This window comes from Botrytis fragariae (assembly GCF_013461495.1).
Source record: "Botrytis fragariae strain BVB16 chromosome Unknown tig00000000, whole genome shotgun sequence".
Lineage (NCBI taxonomy): Eukaryota > Fungi > Ascomycota > Leotiomycetes > Helotiales > Sclerotiniaceae > Botrytis > Botrytis fragariae.
Window position 1 is genome coordinate 1942833 of NW_023500986.1, and position 17406 is coordinate 1960238.

Consider the following 17406-nt stretch of genomic DNA (forward strand, 5'->3'; position numbering starts at 1 on the left):
CGTCTCAAGAGTGCCATTCTGGAGGTTGGAAAATTAAAAGGAAGGAGGCATCAAGATGAAGTGGGTACTCCATATGTGTTCGTGCACCAGATTGCGTTTTAGGTAATGTGCTGGTTAGTGGGTAGGTGGAGACTGTACTCCTTCCTGAGAATCTCTTTTGCCTGCAGCTATGAGGTTCCCGTCTAAATTTTAAACCTACTACGCATTTTACACAGGACCTCAAAAAGGCGGTTGTAGCGCCAGTAAAACAAACCAAAAAGCCAAAAGGGATGCGCTCTCTCCTGAGTTGCGTCCCTTCATCTTTCCATGTTGACCCATTTCCGTCCGAAGAATTCATGACTCGTCACCCACCAACCTGACAAACCCTCGTATTCGAATCTTCAAAAAGAAAAAGGAAAAACATACAACAGTAGGGATTCGCTGGTGGTCACCCACCCAACTACTAATCTACCGATCTGAGGCTTGTGTATGGCAGAGCGGACGGGATGCCCAATTCTCCTCAGTCTATGGTCGTATGTGATCGAAAATACTGCTTGTGGTACTTTATCTGAGAGTGTTTGTAGCGTATGCTGTTGTTTAACTCCAAGACTTACATACTAGCCGAACAAAATATTACCCCTTCCGAAGAATAATCATTTCGTAAGTTGGAGAGTCGAAGAATAGGTAGCCCACCTTGCATGGAGTATCCCACCATGTTCACTCTTTTGGCTGCGTCCTTGACGGCGAATTATTGTCGAAGAAGCCCAAGATATCAAACATCCAATAAGTTCACATGATCTGCCATCACCTGCCTATTCATACTCTTGCCACTAAGCACATCCCCCGCATGCGAATCTTTGTATGGAAATGGAGCGGATATACACGTATTTGATGTTGTATGCCTTGCTCCAAATGCATTCTCAATATTTCATCCAGCCCTCATTCACTAACCAACGTTCCAAATCCCAAGAGTCAGAAACCATACTTCAGATAGACAAAACTAAGCGATTTCAAGCAAGACCAAAGACCCGAGGTGTGCCCATAAACTCCATTCTCGTGATCAAGATCAAGTAGGGAATTAAATTTGTTGCACATCTCGTAAATCGGACCGACCGCGGGCCGGTAAGGGGGCTGCAGAAATCAGCGGACCGTTTGAATGATTCGATTAAGTAGCCTGACTCGAGGGAGAAGACTATCTATGTATGGAGTAAACTTTATGGAACAAAACAATAATCCATATATAAAGCCGTAGGGTTACTTTTGTGGTAAGCTTTCGTGTGTATATACATGCTGTCCCCATACTTAGTTGGACCATGAGGTAGATTTTGATTGGATCGAGAAGAACACTTTGAACGCTCAATTCCAAGACCAACGAAGAGTCAAGCAAATTGGTTGACTCGTGAGAATCTAGTCAATACGATGGCACTTGATGATAGTAGCGGAGGAGAGAAAGAAGCCTCAAAATCGGTGTTTGACTTAGGTATCAAGTTAAGGTTATTGGCATGTAATTATGGACGACTAGTCCGCAAAACTATTAGACAACAATAGCACTTTCACTTGGAGCACATGAAGAAATGTGGTGGAGTATCTTATAAATAAATCATCATTTCCTTGTAATGAGCTCAGTATAAATGCATGTCTCGAGAATCCACCAATCACACCATATCAATGCATCTAGATCCCTAGTTCTGCTGCAAGAGTTTCAACCATCGCTCATATCATGTCCTGCATCTGAGCATGTTATACTGTACTTTGATTTGGATTGTAGTGTGTGTGAAAACATGCGTTGCTCGCTATATTACTGATCTTCTTCCCTTCCCAATGCTTTCGAATCAAAATTGATCTACCACACACATTAGTAAAGTTTTCGCCCTCAAGTACCATCCCATTTTCTCCAAAACGGATTCAACATCCAAACTCACCTAAAGTCATGCTCATAGAAACATCTGTATTCTCCACCATCTTTGTGAATTCCTCGAAACTAATCTTTCCATCCCTATCCAAATCTGCCTCCATAATTGTTTTATCAACAATCTGTTGCAACTGTTGATCCTTCAAATTACTTCCTACCATCATCTTCAAAACGATGAATAATTCTCCATTGCTGATGTATCCATCACGATCGATGTCATAAACCTTGAATGCAAAACGAAGCTTTTGTTCCTTGTTTCCCTTGCTGCTGAATGCGCTGAGTCCACTGACGAATTCTTGGAAATCAACATCTCCACCTCCATCTTCATCGAATATGGCAATCATTCTGGAGAAGGAAGATTAATCAGTATATATACATCATTTCAAATATTGCGTGTGGACGGCAGATGGAGAGAAATAAGATAGACCAACCTGGTAGCTAGAGGATTCGACGAGATTTGCGGAAGACTGAGGAACTCCTCACGTTCAATAGTACCGGAATTATCCTATAGACATAGACTCCATTAGCCCTCCTGAATTCCATACACTTCCCACACGATCAACTGATAACCCCCAGTACTTCCAACACACTGAGTACACCAACCGAGGAAACAGAATAGTGCGCACCTTATCCAATTTCATAAAACGTTTTCTTAATCTATCAACCTCATCTCGATCAACTGTCTCGCACCCAGAATTAGCGCGCAGGTCCTCCCAATGACCAATCAGACAGTAATTTAGAAGGATGTATTATCCGCACAGTTTGACCCTTGTACAATATTCTCCAACACTGCACTACTTGTATTTCCCATATTGACGGATTGTGTTTGTCTGGTATGTGATTATGTATGCGGTAGGTAGGTAGTTGTTTTTTCGTAGCAAGGCCAATCGAGTAAAGGAGGTGGAGGTAAGCTGTTGTAGTAAAGGCGGTCGCAAGAGAAAGGCTTGACGAATAGGGTGAATGGAGTAAAGGAAGTGGTCGCAGTAAAAGAGATAGTCGCAAACCCAAGTAGCAGGTAAGGTTGTTGAAGTAAAGGAGGTGATTGGGGTTGGTCGCAAGACTGGGGACTAGATAGGTAGCTAGGTGATAAGTTTCCTTAGAAGGGCGGGGAGAGAGGCTGAAAGTAAGATGCGAGATTCGATTATGTCCAAACTAGAGTATTGTTTTCCTTCCGAATCAGATTGATTATCGATTTGAAGTATTAACTTTCTATTTCCTGAGAGTCTGTATTATATTTCCCCCCAATCCTCAATGAATTTTGGAGATTGTATTGTAAGTTATATGGGGTAGGTATCGAAGTTATCAATATAATACAATAGGGTCAAATCTCCTATCGTCAGAAGTTTGATATGACAAGGATCCTTGATCTAGTATAGTTCACAAATGTTCTTTGTTGTTGCCTTATACAGTAACCAAATCAGGCCAACATTACCCAAATTAGAGTTATTGACACATTGAACCAGGAAAAATTTGCTTGTATCACGAACGTCGGAACGTGGCAAAGGTACAATTTTCTATCATCAAAATATTCCAACTGACATCGAATTTCAATTCAAAAAATGGATTAAACATTCAGTCATGAACAGCTTTTTATTTTATGAATTTTTTACGCGTTCAAATTGCGTTGTCGCGTTAATTTTACATATCGGAGTCATTCCATCATCAACATGAGGACACAACCGGCTGGCAGGGTGGTGCGCCAAAAGAAGCTCAACAGATCCACCCATCAACAAATTCTACGAGAAGATCAAATAGAATCTGCCGAATATGATTCATTACAAGGTCAATATAAAGTCGAGACTGGTGTCGAAAAAGCTGAAGAAAATGTTAGTTGTCACGTGCTCGATCTTACCATATAATCACGTGACATATCGCATATACTGACGCCGGTGTTTCAAACAGGAATACCATCTTCAAGCTGCTCTGGCAGGCCACACTTCGGGTGATAAGGATGCACCGCAAGAGATTCCGGCTCCTCCTGCAGAAGAAGGTACCGACATTGACTATGAATCATTATACTCAAGGAAATTTGACAAACCTGCTACCTATATCCGCTTTTCACAGACCGTGGAAGAATGTACTGGTTGCCAATATAACATGACTACCGAAGATGAAATTTTTCTAAAAGATTATAACAAAAGGAAAACCCTTTCGAATCAACAGCTCTCGGAAGATAACTTTGAAAAACTCATGGAAATTTTCGAAGAAACTGCTGAAAATAAAACCCCATGGGCCTCAATAGACAAGACCCTGGTAAGTTTTGAGACCATGAAAGAAGTCATCAAGGAACGAGGAGAGGAGAAGATATTTGGTCATCTGAAGGAATTATATGAATATTGGAAGTCTCGACGGCATGCCTGTGATAATCACGGCATTCAGCCTAGTCTGAAGTTTGAAACTCACCAAGATCAAGACGAAGGCGATCCATATGTTTGCTTCCGGCGCCGTGAAGTCAGAGCCACCAGGAAAACCCGAGCAAGAGATATGCAAATCACAGATAAGGTTAGGAGACTGAGAAAGGAAATGGAAGAAGCAAGGGACCTGATTAAAATGGCGACCGAACGCGAAACTTATAAGAAAAAACTCTTGCAATGCGAACGTTCCGTATTCGAATCTCGTAGTGAAATCAAGAGCCTCAAGATCAAGCTGGGTATCAAGAGTGATCCTGATGACGAACTTCTCATCAATCAGAAGGTATGCATAATCTCGACCATTGGAAGAGAGTTCGAACATCCTACTGACAATTTGAAGCCACAGAAGAGGAAGGCCATGGACTTTCAAAATGTGCAACGCCAGCCAGCTCCACTTCGTATTCCACCTCGCCCTGATGGTCGCGGAATCGAAATGGATATGGTACAGTTAAGTCATGTGCTAGCCCAAAAGGAGAATATGCTGCAAAGAGAGCTCGAGGAGAAATCCGCACAGCATATCAAGTGGAATGAGAACTTCATTGACTGCACAAGGGAACCACTCCTACCAGTTGAAGGACAAAGCTCGAATACGGGCTTTCGCCCAGCAACAGCTCAATACAGTCAGTATTTACTGACGCCACCATCATCTGTGACTTCCGACTCGTTTGATCAAGCATCTCCAGTGAGCCAAGAAAAACCAGACGCGGTGACCGTGCGGTATAGTACACCTCCAGAAGAAGACGATCGTCGTTCGCAACCAGCATATCGGAGACGAATTGGCCGAGGTGGCCGGCTGTGGATAGACCGGAGAGGAATGTCTACAGCTGTCAACAAAAGCATGGAGAGGAAATCTGATCGTTGGAAATATGACGAGGATGAGGATGAGGATGACGGACAGCCTGTATACGAGGTTGACCCGTATGATACCAACCCTCTACGCTTTAGATCCACAATACCTCTTTCAGGTCATTTGTATCCGGATGCACATCGGCGAAGCATGTTCCAACATCAATCGCAATCGAACAGGACTGGTACTGGAGGTAGTCCTGGTAACAACCGAGCAATCGGGCCTCCAATCCAACATAGTAATTAGGAATTTTCTTTTTCACGACAACTGAGTTGTCACTTTACCAGAAGCGGCTCCATTGTGAGGCTTCTTTGTAAATCAACTTCTGCAGGGTTCAACGGGCAATGGGGGGTAGGGGCGTTACCCAGGGAAAGGGCTGAGCGTTGATTTGTTGTCATTAGAAGTTTTGTCCGAAAGTACCCAAGGAGGGTATCTAGGCGACCTATATGTATTTTAGCGCTCATGAACGAGCAAAAGATCATTATGAAATGATTAAGAGGAGTCAAATATGACGCCCAATTAATAATCTCCTCCAAAAGCACTCCCAGAGCAAAATGAAAAGCTTTGTGACCTACCAACCAAAGAGTTCTTGGCATCAATTGAATTGACACTCTACCCAGAACGTCCCTTTTTCTTTGGCTGTTCCATGTCCTCCCCCTTTCTCTTCGCATTTTTCATTGTTCCCTCCTTTAAAGGCGTAAGCCTCATACGATGGTTGCCACCCGAAAATGTACCTGCTTCTTGAATAGCTGCTCGCAACACTTTTTTCTCTCCAGAACGTACTTGAATCGCCATAGCGGTTCGAATTGGGAGATTCGCGTTCTTGAGAAGATCTTCGTCCTCTTCAAGAGTAGTCGAGTACTCGTTTTCTCTCGCTCGCAACAAAATTGCTAGGACCTGACCTGCAAGCTCCGTGGTAAGTTTGGAACGGCTTGGTAGACTGCTCTCTGAATCCAAGATAGCTTTAAGATGACTTTCGTCAACAAGCAAGAGATACAGAAATGCTAAAAGCTCATCTGGTATACTTGGCTCATCTGGACTAGAGTGAACGAGATCAAATGACTCGTCATAGATGCCTTCTCGTTCGGCCAAGTCAAGACGAACTTTCAACTTATCTTGGGTGAGCTTTGGCAACGATGGATGAACCTTGCCGTTCCGGAACAAGGAAACAATGAATTCCGCCGAGATCTCAGCCACATCGTATGTGGAGTATCCGTCTGTGACATAACCGTACCTCCTTAAAAGATCAGACCTGGGAAGCTGGCCATAACTAAAAGTCTCTGTCAGTGAACCGCAAACGCAGCTGAAATTGTGATTGAGGAAAAGACGAACTCGTTGAATATTTCTTCCCCCTTCGCGATAGGTTTGATTGCTCGCATCTCTAGTTCCTCGTTATCGCAGATCAAGCGGGCATTGTTCTTGTCTGCATCTGCATTGAGCATATCGGCCAACGGAATCATAGATAATATGGTTTTTTCATCTTCCCCATCATCGGAAACCAGGTCATCTGCCGCTTCTTCTCCTTTGCCGCCGGAAGTTGGACCATCGGAGGGATCTGGTATGTCGAATGCATACGCCATGATAACAGAAGCTACTTTGTGACACATCTCTGTGCTAGAATGCTGTAAGCCTTGCGGAGTTATGTAAGTTTTGAACATATCTTCAGCACCCTGTTTTCCGATTTTCTTCACTACTGCACTCGCTTGCAATTCTGCGAGCTCGCTATCCGACCAGAAAACCAAGCTATTCAATTCCTCTGGTAGTATCGCGAGGTATGGAGCCCAATTAGAATCGTCTACTTGTCCTTCCGCCATAAGTATCGAGGTGAGCGCCTGAAATCCAGTCAATCATTAAATTCAAATCTCATCGAGACGCCCATAACTACTTACCAGCCAGCTCGGCATCTTCTCTGCAAGTCGTTTCGAAATCGCAAGGGGCTTCGCATTCTGAGCATTTAGCACGGCACTGCGTGGGATGCTGAAGATAATTTCGTCATCATCAATGTCTTCTATGGCCACTATTACATGTCAGCGAGAAATCCTCTTCGGATCACTCCATAAAGATTAACAGAAAGCAGGTAGCAGCTCTTTGATCAAAGCCATACCACAGTAGTAATAGAAATGTTAAGAAAGAATGGATCGTACCGACACCTCGTCCTCGACCTTCTTGACGGAGGTCCACCAAGGCCATCTTTGGATTAGTCCGGATACCCATTTCCTGGAGCCATGCTGAGAAAGTTGCTGTTCTAGCTTCAAAATCGTCGACGTCCATAATTTCAGTACGCTGACTTATGCTGCTGAAAAGATAATGTACGTGGTTGTGTGTAATGTAGGATCAGAATTGGCGCAAGTGATAGTAAGTACTGTAATTTCTAAACTCGCACCAAAGCGACAAGTCGCTAAAATAAACCGAGCAAATCAAGGGGCCCTAGTCCTGATAGGGACAGAATGTGGGGCATTGCAAGGTCAGCAGGAAAAATTTCGCACTCTTGTAGTTATTGATTGCAGTTGAACGAAAAGTACTAGTATCATATACTGCATTAATTTTCTTGATTGTGCACATATGATTAAACCGTTCTAGATGTTGGTTGTGAATCTACCTAGATATTTGAAACCATCAAGTCACCTAGCAATTCTATATATTGCGCTTACGTTACTTATTTTCAGCATAATCCTTATCGATTAGTTCTACTTGTTATTTTCAGCCTTGTCTAATTTAGCGGCCGAGGGCATTGGGCCTTATCCATTTCATCGTCGACCCCTCCTTGATTTATATTTTATTGTTGAAATTTATAGAACCCAACAGCGAAAATGATTGCTATAGGGCTTGAAGGTAGTGCTAACAAATTGGGTGTTGGTGTTATATCACATCCTTCCAAAGGCAAACCGGCCGAAATTCTTTCCAATATTCGACACACTTTTGTGTCGCCTCCAGGAGAAGGTTTCCTACCAAAAGATACTGCGAAGCATCATCGGTCATGGGTCGTAAAACTTGTGAAGCAAGCTATGGCGCAAGCTGGAGTAAAAGTATCTGATATCGACTGTATATGTTATACAAAAGGCCCTGGCATGGGAGCACCTCTCCAGAGCGTCGCTATCGCAGCGCGAATGCTTTCTCTGTTGTGGGGTAAAGAGTTGGTAGGGGTAAATCATTGCGTCGGGCATATAGAAATGGGTCGAGAGATTACTGGGGCACAAAATCCGGTCGTTCTATACGTTAGCGGAGGAAATACCCAGGTGATTGCATATGCAGAGCAACGATATCGAATTTTTGGAGAAGCGTTAGATATTGCAGTTGGTAACTGTTTGGATCGTTTCGCAAGGACCCTGGAAATTAGCAACGACCCTGCACCGGGATACAATATCGAACAACTAGCAAAGAAGGGAAAGGTGTTACTAGATCTGCCATATGCGGTGAAAGGAATGGACTGTTCGTTCTCTGGAATCTTGGCAAGCATTGATATACTCGCGGCGGAACTTAAGGCGAACCCGGAGCAAAAAGACCCGATCACTGGAGAAGTTATTACCACGTCAGATTTGTGTTTCAGCCTGCAGGAAACTGTGTATGCGATGCTGGTGGAGATCACAGAACGAGCTATGGCTCATGTAGGGAGCAACCAAGTCCTCATTGTGGGAGGCGTAGGTTGTAATGAGAGGCTACAAGAAATGATGGGGTTGATGGCAAGAGATAGGGGAGGCAGCGTTTTCGCAACCGACGAACGTTTTTGCATTGATAATGGTATAATGATAGCACAGGCTGGACTTTTGGCGTACGAAACTGGCTTCAGAACTCCATTGGAAGAGAGCACATGTACTCAGAGGTTCAGAACGGATCAAGTCTTCGTCAAATGGAGAGATTGAATAATATATTAAGAACTTAATCCTGTCATCTCAAGAGGGCTCGCACAGACTTGCATATCGCTGCTCCTACTCTGATTAAAATCCATCATCGGAGTCATCATCTTCCTCAATTATGATCTGCGCCGATAGCCCGTGCTCGTCCTTCTTTCTGCCTCCATCCTTTTCCAGCCATCCGGAATGTCTCTTCTCCACAGAAGGGTCGACCTTCCATTTCAATGGATCCGATTTCGAGTTTCTCTTCTTATGTTCTCGTGCGGCGCGTATCGATGCCACAGAACGATCCGTGTCTTCAGGGTCTGATGTCAATTTGAACAGTGATGCGAGTATGTTGGAGGAAACTCGTAACAACAAACCTGTGATCAAGCCGATGACGATTGCAGACCCCAAGAATATGATGATGGTCTGATAGTTGTTAGCTGTAATCCATCAATTTGTTATTGCATCAAGCTTGCCTCGAATTTCGCGACTACTCTCAAGGGAAGAAGCATAGCAGAAACCAAAGAGTTTCCCAAATGTAGCAGTGGGGCCAGAGCAATCCTAAGAATAGCCAACAGCCAGTTGGAAATAACAATAATTGGCAAGGAAATATAATAAAAAGTGCTTCCTGTAATCGACAGCCATGTTGTACTTGAGAATTCCATAATGGATATTGAATGAGTTGTCTGAAATGACAGGAAGATGGAAGGCTAGCAGACAAGATCTGTTCTACACCTATGTTGTATGATCTAATGCTTAAGTAGAACTTGTAATATTCTTGAAATTCTCATGGTTTGAGCCTTCACGGGACTGTTTTTGCTGTAAATGAGTGGTGATATTGATGTTTGATTAAATAGGACTACAATCATTTAGGTAATACCACTACTACCTCTGTACTGATGTGTGATGAAGGAAAGAATGGAGGAATAGAACAATAGAAGAATGAAAGAAGCTTCAATGAAGGCACAGACCAAGTCAGCTACTGTAACAAGGATTCAAAGCATCGTCTCAATTTTTGTGGGTTGGTCTTCAATAAAGCTGATTGTGGGGTTGAAGGAACAAACCTTAAGGAAGGAATCAACTTCCAAGCCTCGCTCCAGAATCTTTTCCACGAAAGAAGAAACCCAATTTTTTTACTGTACTTAAAAACCTCAAGCTCAAATTTGATTATTTATAAGATACCCTTTAACAAGTACAGGTCATCCAGACTCGTGGAACAATATATTCATTTCAAATCATAATCAAAAAATACTTATTTACAACTCGTGAGATAGCTTTGCTCCACCGACCGTTCCCCTCGACCCTCTGCCTTTCTTTTCCTCTAAAGGGCTCTCACTCCCCGGAAAGGAATCATTTTTGAGTACGTTGGTTAGAATCACACGACCACTTTCATAATGGGAAATACACCCTCTACCAACACGAGGCCAACTGCTTCGACACCTCATTCGCATTCTCCCGCACCCTCGAGCCATAGTAATGACTCATCAAGAACATCCTCAGCTCGCAGAGATCCAAGGAATTTGATACACACGCATAGGACTGCTGCGAGAGCAGAACCTTCTCTTGCACAGGCTCACGGATCGAATGTCACACACCGCCCGCGCAACTCCCAATCACACCCTGCTGCACAATTCAATAATTCTTTGCCGAATTCGGGAGTCAATACACCTTCGGCGCATGACAGAGAACCACAAGCAGGCCTGCAATCACATAGACAGGAACCAGAGACAGAAAAGATCGCCGTGAGAGATCAGCCAACCAAGCCAGTTGATGTTCCCATGCCATCCTCCAATTACGACACTGCAACGTCCAGATCCCATTCACATTCCCTATCGAGCCCTCAAGCCACATCTGTCGACCCTTCTGGTCCCCCCTTCAGGATATGTCGTATCATCTTTCGCGACCTCCGAGGCTTCCACTGCCAATTGAGGAGGAAGTGCACACCCCAGGGTCGCCTCTAGTCACACCGGCTGATTCGATCGCCCCAGCTATAGATATAGATGCTCTGGACAATGAACCACCGCTTGCAAGACGGAATTCGGCGTTAAGTAGTACGACGATAGATGAAGAGGACGCCGAGGAAATTCAAATCGATCGGACCAAGGCAACGGTACCAACCTTATTCGAGTGGAGAGAAGGCGGAGAGAAAGTTTATGTAACTGGAACCATATTTCAGTGGAATAAGAAGCAAAGATTGAGTGCAGTGTGAGTTCTAGTCTTTCCAATGAACCCTTTGAACTCCAACGTTTTGACAGTACACTAATATTTCCCAGAGAAGGAGAGCCGGGACTTTTGAAAGCGATAATTCATGTACGACCTGGAACTCACCACGTTCGATTTATTCAAGATGGCATTATGAAATGCTCAGCACTTCTTCCAACAACCGTCGATTTCGGCAACAATCTAGTCAATTACATTGAAGTCAGCGCCGATGACCTGCCTAACGATGAGGGTTCTGTAAATATACCTAGCGAACCAATTGGAGGTTCGGAAACCAAGCCTGAAATCACCCAGCCCGAGCCAGTACCTGCAGAAGAGAGGACGAAGCCGAAGCCAGTCTCCAAGATGAAGCGCGCAATCTCCCAGAGTCAATTTACTTCAGAAATTCCACAATACCTCATAGATATGGATAAACCCGAAGACTCCAGAGAATACCGGTACGCAATTGCTGCTATAGACAAATTGCCTCCTCCACCTACTCTCCCAGGGTTTTTGGGAAAACCTATCTTGAATGCCAATGCACCGATGAAGGATGACAACAGTGTTCTCATTATGCCTAACCACACTGTTCTCAATCATCTAGCTACGAGCAGCATTAAGAACAATGTTCTTGCTGTTTCTGCCACTACGAGATATAAGCGAAAGGTACGGGAGCGTCTTTAACAATTTATATTATGTACTAATTCGCAATGTAGTATGTCACAACAATCATGTATAAGCCTACAGCGGAGGAATAAGAATAAGAATAAGAAACAGCAATGCGAGATGTTATAGTCTATGAATAGTGAAGCTGGTGGGCCTGGATATCAACGAATTTCATACCTGCATCGAGTAAGTAACAATTTGAGCAGATCAGCTTGCTTCGCATGATTTCTCGATGGCAAACTACATGCAGAATATTCCAATGAAGAAAATTAATCACAAATGATGACCTAATTGTTTATCGCAATGTTTAAATTATGACAATAGCAATGGCATTGCAAATTCAGTACACAATCCACTTGCAAGCTCATTAAAGCGCACTCGAAGCTACTTCCTAGTACTCCCGCATAAATTCCACCTACCCCTTATCTATTTTAAGCTTCTGTACCCATCCGATCTCTCCCCGCTAATGGCACGTGCCGATAAGCCCCGCTTCCTGCGATAAGATTTTTTTTCCAAAAAGTTGATGCCAAGAGAAAAACAGTATCGCGGAGGTAGCACAGGCTTTCCCCAATTCTCCAGCGCGAACATCATCAAGCCGCATTTTGCACAATTTCAAATACGAGACTGTCATAAATATTTCCAAACTGAATCTTCCAAGACCTAAGGTCACATCACTCCGTTTATTCGAATATCTTTTGAGATATCTGCCAACGAAAGCCAAGTAATCCTCGAATCTCAAACTCTCAAGCTCGAACACATCCAAGTTCGCAATTTTACAAGCTCGTCATTATGCGCACACAGCCAAACATTATAATAACAGGTACGCCTGGTGTAGGAAAGACTACTCATTGCGAACAATTGGCTGAGAGTACCGGATTGAAACACTTGAGTGTCAATGATGTGGTTAAGGAGAAGGGGTGTCATGAGGGCTGGGATGATGAATTGAAGACTTGGATTGTGGATGAGGATAAGGTTGGTTTGATTTCTTTTGCGAGCCTGACAGGGGATTCATTACAATGGAATATTGAGACTTTATTGGGAGTTTTTGGCTAATTGATTGGGAATCTATAGCTATTGGATGAAATAGAAGAAGATGTCAAGCAAGGCGGATATATCATCGATTGGCATGCTTGCGAATTATTTCCGAAAAGTTGGATTGATCTGGTGGTTGTGTTGAGGGTGGATTCGACGCTGCTGTATGACCGGTTGAAGGCGAGGTACGTTTCCTCTAACTTTGTGCGGAGGGAGACTGCATCTAGAGTGTAGCAACGACAGGGAGCGGTGATCGAGAAAGCTGACTCTAATCAAAATACAGGAATTATCCAGAAGCCAAACTGCAAGAGAATTTAGATGCGGAAATCATGGAGGTACTACTTGATGAAGCGAGAGAGAGTTATGATGAGGAGATTGTGGTGGAGCTACGGAGTGATACAAGTGATGAGGTGGAGAGTAATGTGGAGAGGGTTGAGGCATGGGTTAAACAATGGAAGAAGGATCACGCGGAGGATGAGCAGTGATATTATTAGGCATGGATTGTTGTTGCTCGGTCCCTGAAGTATTTTTGAGCTTCAGAGAGCACTATCTATCTGTCACTCCATTCCTTGTCCTCTGTTTATTGGACTCTATGCTTCTTCTTGCAGCCATGTCTTCAACTTTTCGAGTGCTCGGAAACGATGAGAGATTTTGTTCTTCTCAACTTTCTCCATCTCGGCGTATCTAAAGGGGGCGGGGTCAATATCTATGTGATATGATGGAATGAAAACACAAAATGGATTAGGAAAGAGTTCTTACGTTTGACCTTCATACTCGAAAATAGGATCCCAGCCTATAAATCAAGGAACATTAGTAAAAAGGGGTATTTTTAGTGGTGTAGTAGAACATACCAAATGCAGCTGGACCTCTTGCAGGTACAATCTTGCCCTGGGAAGTGTTAGAGCCATACGACGGCACGCAGGAATATGGGGAAACACTTACGTCTGTTCTTCCTTGGAAGATAATAGGTTCATGACCTGGGCCTTTAGAATAGGCAAACGTACACACTGCTTGTGCAGATTTATCTGAAAAGCCAACAAGCATATTATTCAGTCCATCATGACCTAATTTATCCATAAACCATTTACTGCCTATTATCAGTGACCAGAACACTCTCAATGTAATTCTTGACCGGGAAATCTTACATATATGGACCAGGCAATTCCTTCAAGGCATTGAAACACAAACATGTATCCTCAACTAGCACTGGACCTTGAATCTAGATTTGATATTAGTAACACTCAAAGGCTGGGGAACATGGAAGCACACAATTTCAGCAGCTCTTCGACATTTGTCGCTGGAGATTTCCTCAATCGTCCCTTGGATCTCAACGAGGTCGAGAGATTGACTTTGAAGGTCAATGGTATCACCCAAAATAGCTTTCACCTCGACAAGTTTGTTTTTGTTGCCGGTGATGAAATTGAGGGTTTTGGGAGGAGCCATGATGAATGGAGATGTGAAGATTTTTCTATGCAGGGAAAGAAGTTGTTGATGGGCGAGCGTGTGAGAGTTGAAGTTCAAGAAGGGAAGCAAAAAATAAAATCGTAGGCTCTATAAAATGTTGTATCTTCAAATTCCTATTCTTGAATTGTATTGTGATATACACGGAGCTTCGACTCATCCGGTCAAAAAGTAGTGCAGCTGCATTGGCGAATATGGATCGTGCAATCCCAGCACCACACCATATCCACCAAAACTGTTGGCGGCATCGATAGACTCTAACAACCACACCGAAAAATCCTAGCTACTAGGTAAAGTAATGATTAATTACCCGATTCATCTTCTTTCTCAACAATAAGTTATCCTCCATCATGGATGATTTCTATCAGCCTCTCACGAATTCCACCGATGCCATTGACACCTCGAAATCTGGAGGGTTGATTACAAATGCCCTCACAATTATTCGTTCGGTGCCGTTGCCTATTGTTCTTAGTATCGCTTTAGCACCGGCACTTCTGATTGTAGCAACTAGACTACTGAGCGAGAGGCCGTCGGAAAAGCAAAAGGGGAAGGATGGAAAATCGGTTTGGATGCCGGCTTATTGGGTGCCAGGGTTGGGACATATGGTTGCATTGTACGTCTCACGTGCCATATAGGGGTAGTGGAGTTTCGAGACTGATGAAAGGATAGTTTGACGAATGGAGAGAAGTTGACTAGCGAATTAAGGTACTTAGAATCCTGGATTCTGGCTGTATGAAATAGATGCTGACGAGTGTATAGAGACCAAAGTGCCCATGGTGAGTTCGGCCCAAAACGTTTCCCGAAGCGGGATTTTTTTAATGTTTGGAGGCTTTTGGACCCTCAGCATTTATGATTGAGGGCATTGCAATGCAATCTTTAAACGTTACATAGGTACTGACATATTGAGCTAGGTATATTTGCGCTTAATCTCGGAGGCTCTACCCATAACATCAGTAAGTCGCTTGCATTTCCCGAGCAGCTACATAAAGACTGATCAATATAGTCTCAAATCCAAACTTGGTAAAGGCGTAAGTATATGAGCGAGGGCATATTCATATCCGCGATGACTAAAATTATATCAGAGTACTACAGAAAAAGGAATCAGATGTTGCATTTAAACCTGTTGCGTTGGATCTGTCAACAAAGGTAGGTACTTCACTGCCACAAAATTGAAACTAATGAGTTGGCATAGCTTATGTTGCTAACAAATATTTTAGTTTTTTGGACTACCCAAAAAGGCAGAGAAAGTATATATGGACAATTGGGAGGTAAGACTGCTTCAATCTGATTACTACACCAAGCTAAATATTGTCACAAGGAATACACATCCATTTTCACTTATCTCATGAAAGAACCATATCTCAGTAGCATGTTGGACAAAACCCTACGCAACCTTGAGAGGCTAATTCCACAGATGATTTCATTCATGGACAGTGAGATAGATCAACATATGTGGGAGAAATGGGCCAATGCGGAGTACATTTCAAACAACGAAATGGAGGTTGATCTTATGGCCTTGGTACGAGATATACTTGGGCACGCTTCCGTACCATCTCTTTTCGGACGTGAATTTCTGGATAACAATCCACATGTCCTGCATGATATTTATGAGATGGATCGTGGTATGATGTATTTCGTTATGGGCCTTCCATGGTTCACTCCTTGGCCTGCTGTTGCTAGAGCTCATTATTCTCGCTCCCAAATTCAGCAAAGTATGATAAAATTTCAAGAGGCTCTTGATGCTTCAGTAGATGGGAAGCCAATGGACTCTTCATGGGGTGATTTAGACGACGTTAGCGACTTCATCCTAAAAAGACATGAACTGTTTAGAAGTAAGATTACAGAGAACTTTATCCTTATAACAACTGACATTATGGTAGAACATGGCCTAAAGCCGAATGAGCGCGGAGATGTTTCTGTAAGTTAGCATTTCTTCCGCCTCTCAAGTCAATATCTAACATTAGTATTAGATTATCTGGGCTCTCACAGTGAACTCTACCCTCGTCGTCTACTGGCACCTCCTTTACATCCTCTCCACCCCTGGGCTTGCCGACAAGATCCGTGCCGAAATCTCCCCCTATGCAACTGTCACCCCTGGCGAGAAAATCGGCTCCATCTCAGAAGCTCCGCGCATCCACCTATCCCACGAAGACCTATCCAAGAAGTGTCCCCTTTTCAAATCCACCTATCTAGAAGCCTCACGATTATCTTCCCAACCTATATCTCTCCGAAAACTGGAAAACGACATCACCCTCACCGATGCATCATCTGGCAAAGACACTGACAAAACTACCTACATGCTCCACAAAAACGAATATGTAACCCTCCCCCACGATCTCCACATGCGCGACCCCTCATACTTCCCCTCCCCCACTGAATTCAACCCCGAGCGTTTCCTCGTCACCGATGAAACTGGCAAAACATCCGTCGACCCTCAAACTATCCGACCCTATGGTGGCGGACCCAGTATGTGCAAAGGACGCGTATATGCTGAGCGAGAATGTCTGGCTTTCGTGGCTGGGATCCTTATGTATTGGGACATTGGACCCGTTGCGAAGAAAGGGGAGAAGAAGGGTAAATGGACGATTCCTAAGATGGTAAAAACTAGTGCGGTGTGTTTGCCGGATAAAGAAACGAGGGTTAGGATCAAGAGGAGAGATGTTTGATTTGAAAGTGAGTTGGAGGGTTTTAGCTTGTGATTGAGAATGATAGAGGAAGGGTATCGCGGAAGATAGCGACGAGAATTTCAATTTGAATACAGCGATGGACGACTACGTGTTGGATTGTGATCAATAACATTGAATGTAAACCCGCTGCTGAGACAGTAACCATCAATTATCAGCTTTCATCCAAGTCTTCTCGTTCAGTCAGCCTTCAAGATATCATTCCCATCCCAATGACGAAAGACCACTCACCCCCTTCACTCCCCTACAAGTAGAAACGAGAATCAACCGATTAGACTAGCGGAAGCTCCCGCTACAACAAACATCAAGATATCGTTCAATAGTCAAGTGACACAGTTCTACCAAAGCCCAATCATTATTTCCCCCTGAATCCCGAATG

At 43.6% G+C, this 17406-nt stretch overlaps 9 protein-coding genes across 9 annotated transcripts; 5 read left to right on the plus strand and 4 right to left on the minus strand.

The window, feature by feature from the left end:
• Positions 1-1884: 1884 nt before the first annotated feature.
• Positions 1885-2777, minus strand: Bfra_006816 (putative calcineurin subunit b protein; the record flags this gene model as incomplete). The annotated part of the gene is made up of 4 exons (XM_037337187.1): positions 2651-2777; positions 2518-2570; positions 2323-2396; positions 1885-2236 (listed from the first exon to the last, which is right to left on the minus strand). Exons 1-4 carry the CDS (start codon positions 2700-2702, stop codon positions 1885-1887), a joined length of 531 nt encoding a protein of 176 aa, XP_037198553.1. The 5' UTR covers positions 2703-2777.
• A 781-nt stretch (positions 2778-3558) lies between these two features.
• Positions 3559-5395, plus strand: Bfra_006817 (putative epl1-like protein; the record flags this gene model as incomplete). Its single annotated transcript, XM_037337188.1, has 2 exons — positions 3559-3717; positions 3794-5395. 2 exons carry the CDS (start codon positions 3559-3561, stop codon positions 5393-5395), a joined length of 1761 nt encoding a protein of 586 aa, XP_037198554.1.
• Positions 5396-5761: 366 nt separating this feature from the next.
• Positions 5762-7420, minus strand: Bfra_006818 (putative set domain-containing protein; the record flags this gene model as incomplete). The annotated part of the gene is made up of 4 exons (XM_037337189.1): positions 5762-6419; positions 6482-6981; positions 7039-7166; positions 7294-7420. The coding sequence occupies 4 exons, from the start codon at positions 7418-7420 to the stop codon at positions 5762-5764; spliced, it is 1413 nt and encodes a 470-aa protein (XP_037198555.1).
• Positions 7421-7959: 539 nt separating this feature from the next.
• Positions 7960-9009, plus strand: Bfra_006819 (putative o-sialoglycoprotein endopeptidase protein; the record flags this gene model as incomplete). The annotated part of the gene is made up of 1 exon (XM_037337190.1): positions 7960-9009. The coding sequence occupies one exon, from the start codon at positions 7960-7962 to the stop codon at positions 9007-9009; it is 1050 nt and encodes a 349-aa protein (XP_037198556.1).
• A 75-nt stretch (positions 9010-9084) lies between these two features.
• Bfra_006820 (uncharacterized protein) lies at positions 9085-9650 on the minus strand (the record flags this gene model as incomplete). Its single annotated transcript, XM_037337191.1, has 2 exons — positions 9085-9411; positions 9462-9650. 2 exons carry the CDS (start codon positions 9648-9650, stop codon positions 9085-9087), a joined length of 516 nt encoding a protein of 171 aa, XP_037198557.1.
• Positions 9651-10379: 729 nt separating this feature from the next.
• On the plus strand, positions 10380-11942 carry Bfra_006821 (putative carbohydrate-binding module family 48 protein; the record flags this gene model as incomplete). Its single annotated transcript, XM_037337192.1, is given in 4 exon segments — positions 10380-10935; positions 10947-11190; positions 11259-11850; positions 11901-11942. The coding sequence occupies 4 exon segments, from the start codon at positions 10380-10382 to the stop codon at positions 11940-11942; spliced, it is 1434 nt and encodes a 477-aa protein (XP_037198558.1).
• A 697-nt stretch (positions 11943-12639) lies between these two features.
• Bfra_006822 (putative pos9-activating factor fap7 protein) lies at positions 12640-13367 on the plus strand (the record flags this gene model as incomplete). The annotated part of the gene is made up of 3 exons (XM_037337193.1): positions 12640-12822; positions 12922-13067; positions 13166-13367. 3 exons carry the CDS (start codon positions 12640-12642, stop codon positions 13365-13367), a joined length of 531 nt encoding a protein of 176 aa, XP_037198559.1.
• A 105-nt stretch (positions 13368-13472) lies between these two features.
• On the minus strand, positions 13473-14325 carry Bfra_006823 (putative inosine triphosphate pyrophosphatase protein; the record flags this gene model as incomplete). Its single annotated transcript, XM_037337194.1, has 6 exons — positions 13473-13566; positions 13642-13675; positions 13734-13770; positions 13825-13969; positions 14028-14101; positions 14152-14325. 6 exons carry the CDS (start codon positions 14323-14325, stop codon positions 13473-13475), a joined length of 558 nt encoding a protein of 185 aa, XP_037198560.1.
• A 368-nt stretch (positions 14326-14693) lies between these two features.
• On the plus strand, positions 14694-17009 carry Bfra_006824 (putative cytochrome p450 protein; the record flags this gene model as incomplete). The annotated part of the gene is made up of 10 exons (XM_037337195.1): positions 14694-14956; positions 15013-15048; positions 15103-15119; positions 15255-15296; positions 15347-15371; positions 15426-15489; positions 15561-15611; positions 15662-16175; positions 16224-16261; positions 16314-17009. 10 exons carry the CDS (start codon positions 14694-14696, stop codon positions 17007-17009), a joined length of 1746 nt encoding a protein of 581 aa, XP_037198561.1.
• Positions 17010-17406: the final 397 nt, after the last annotated feature.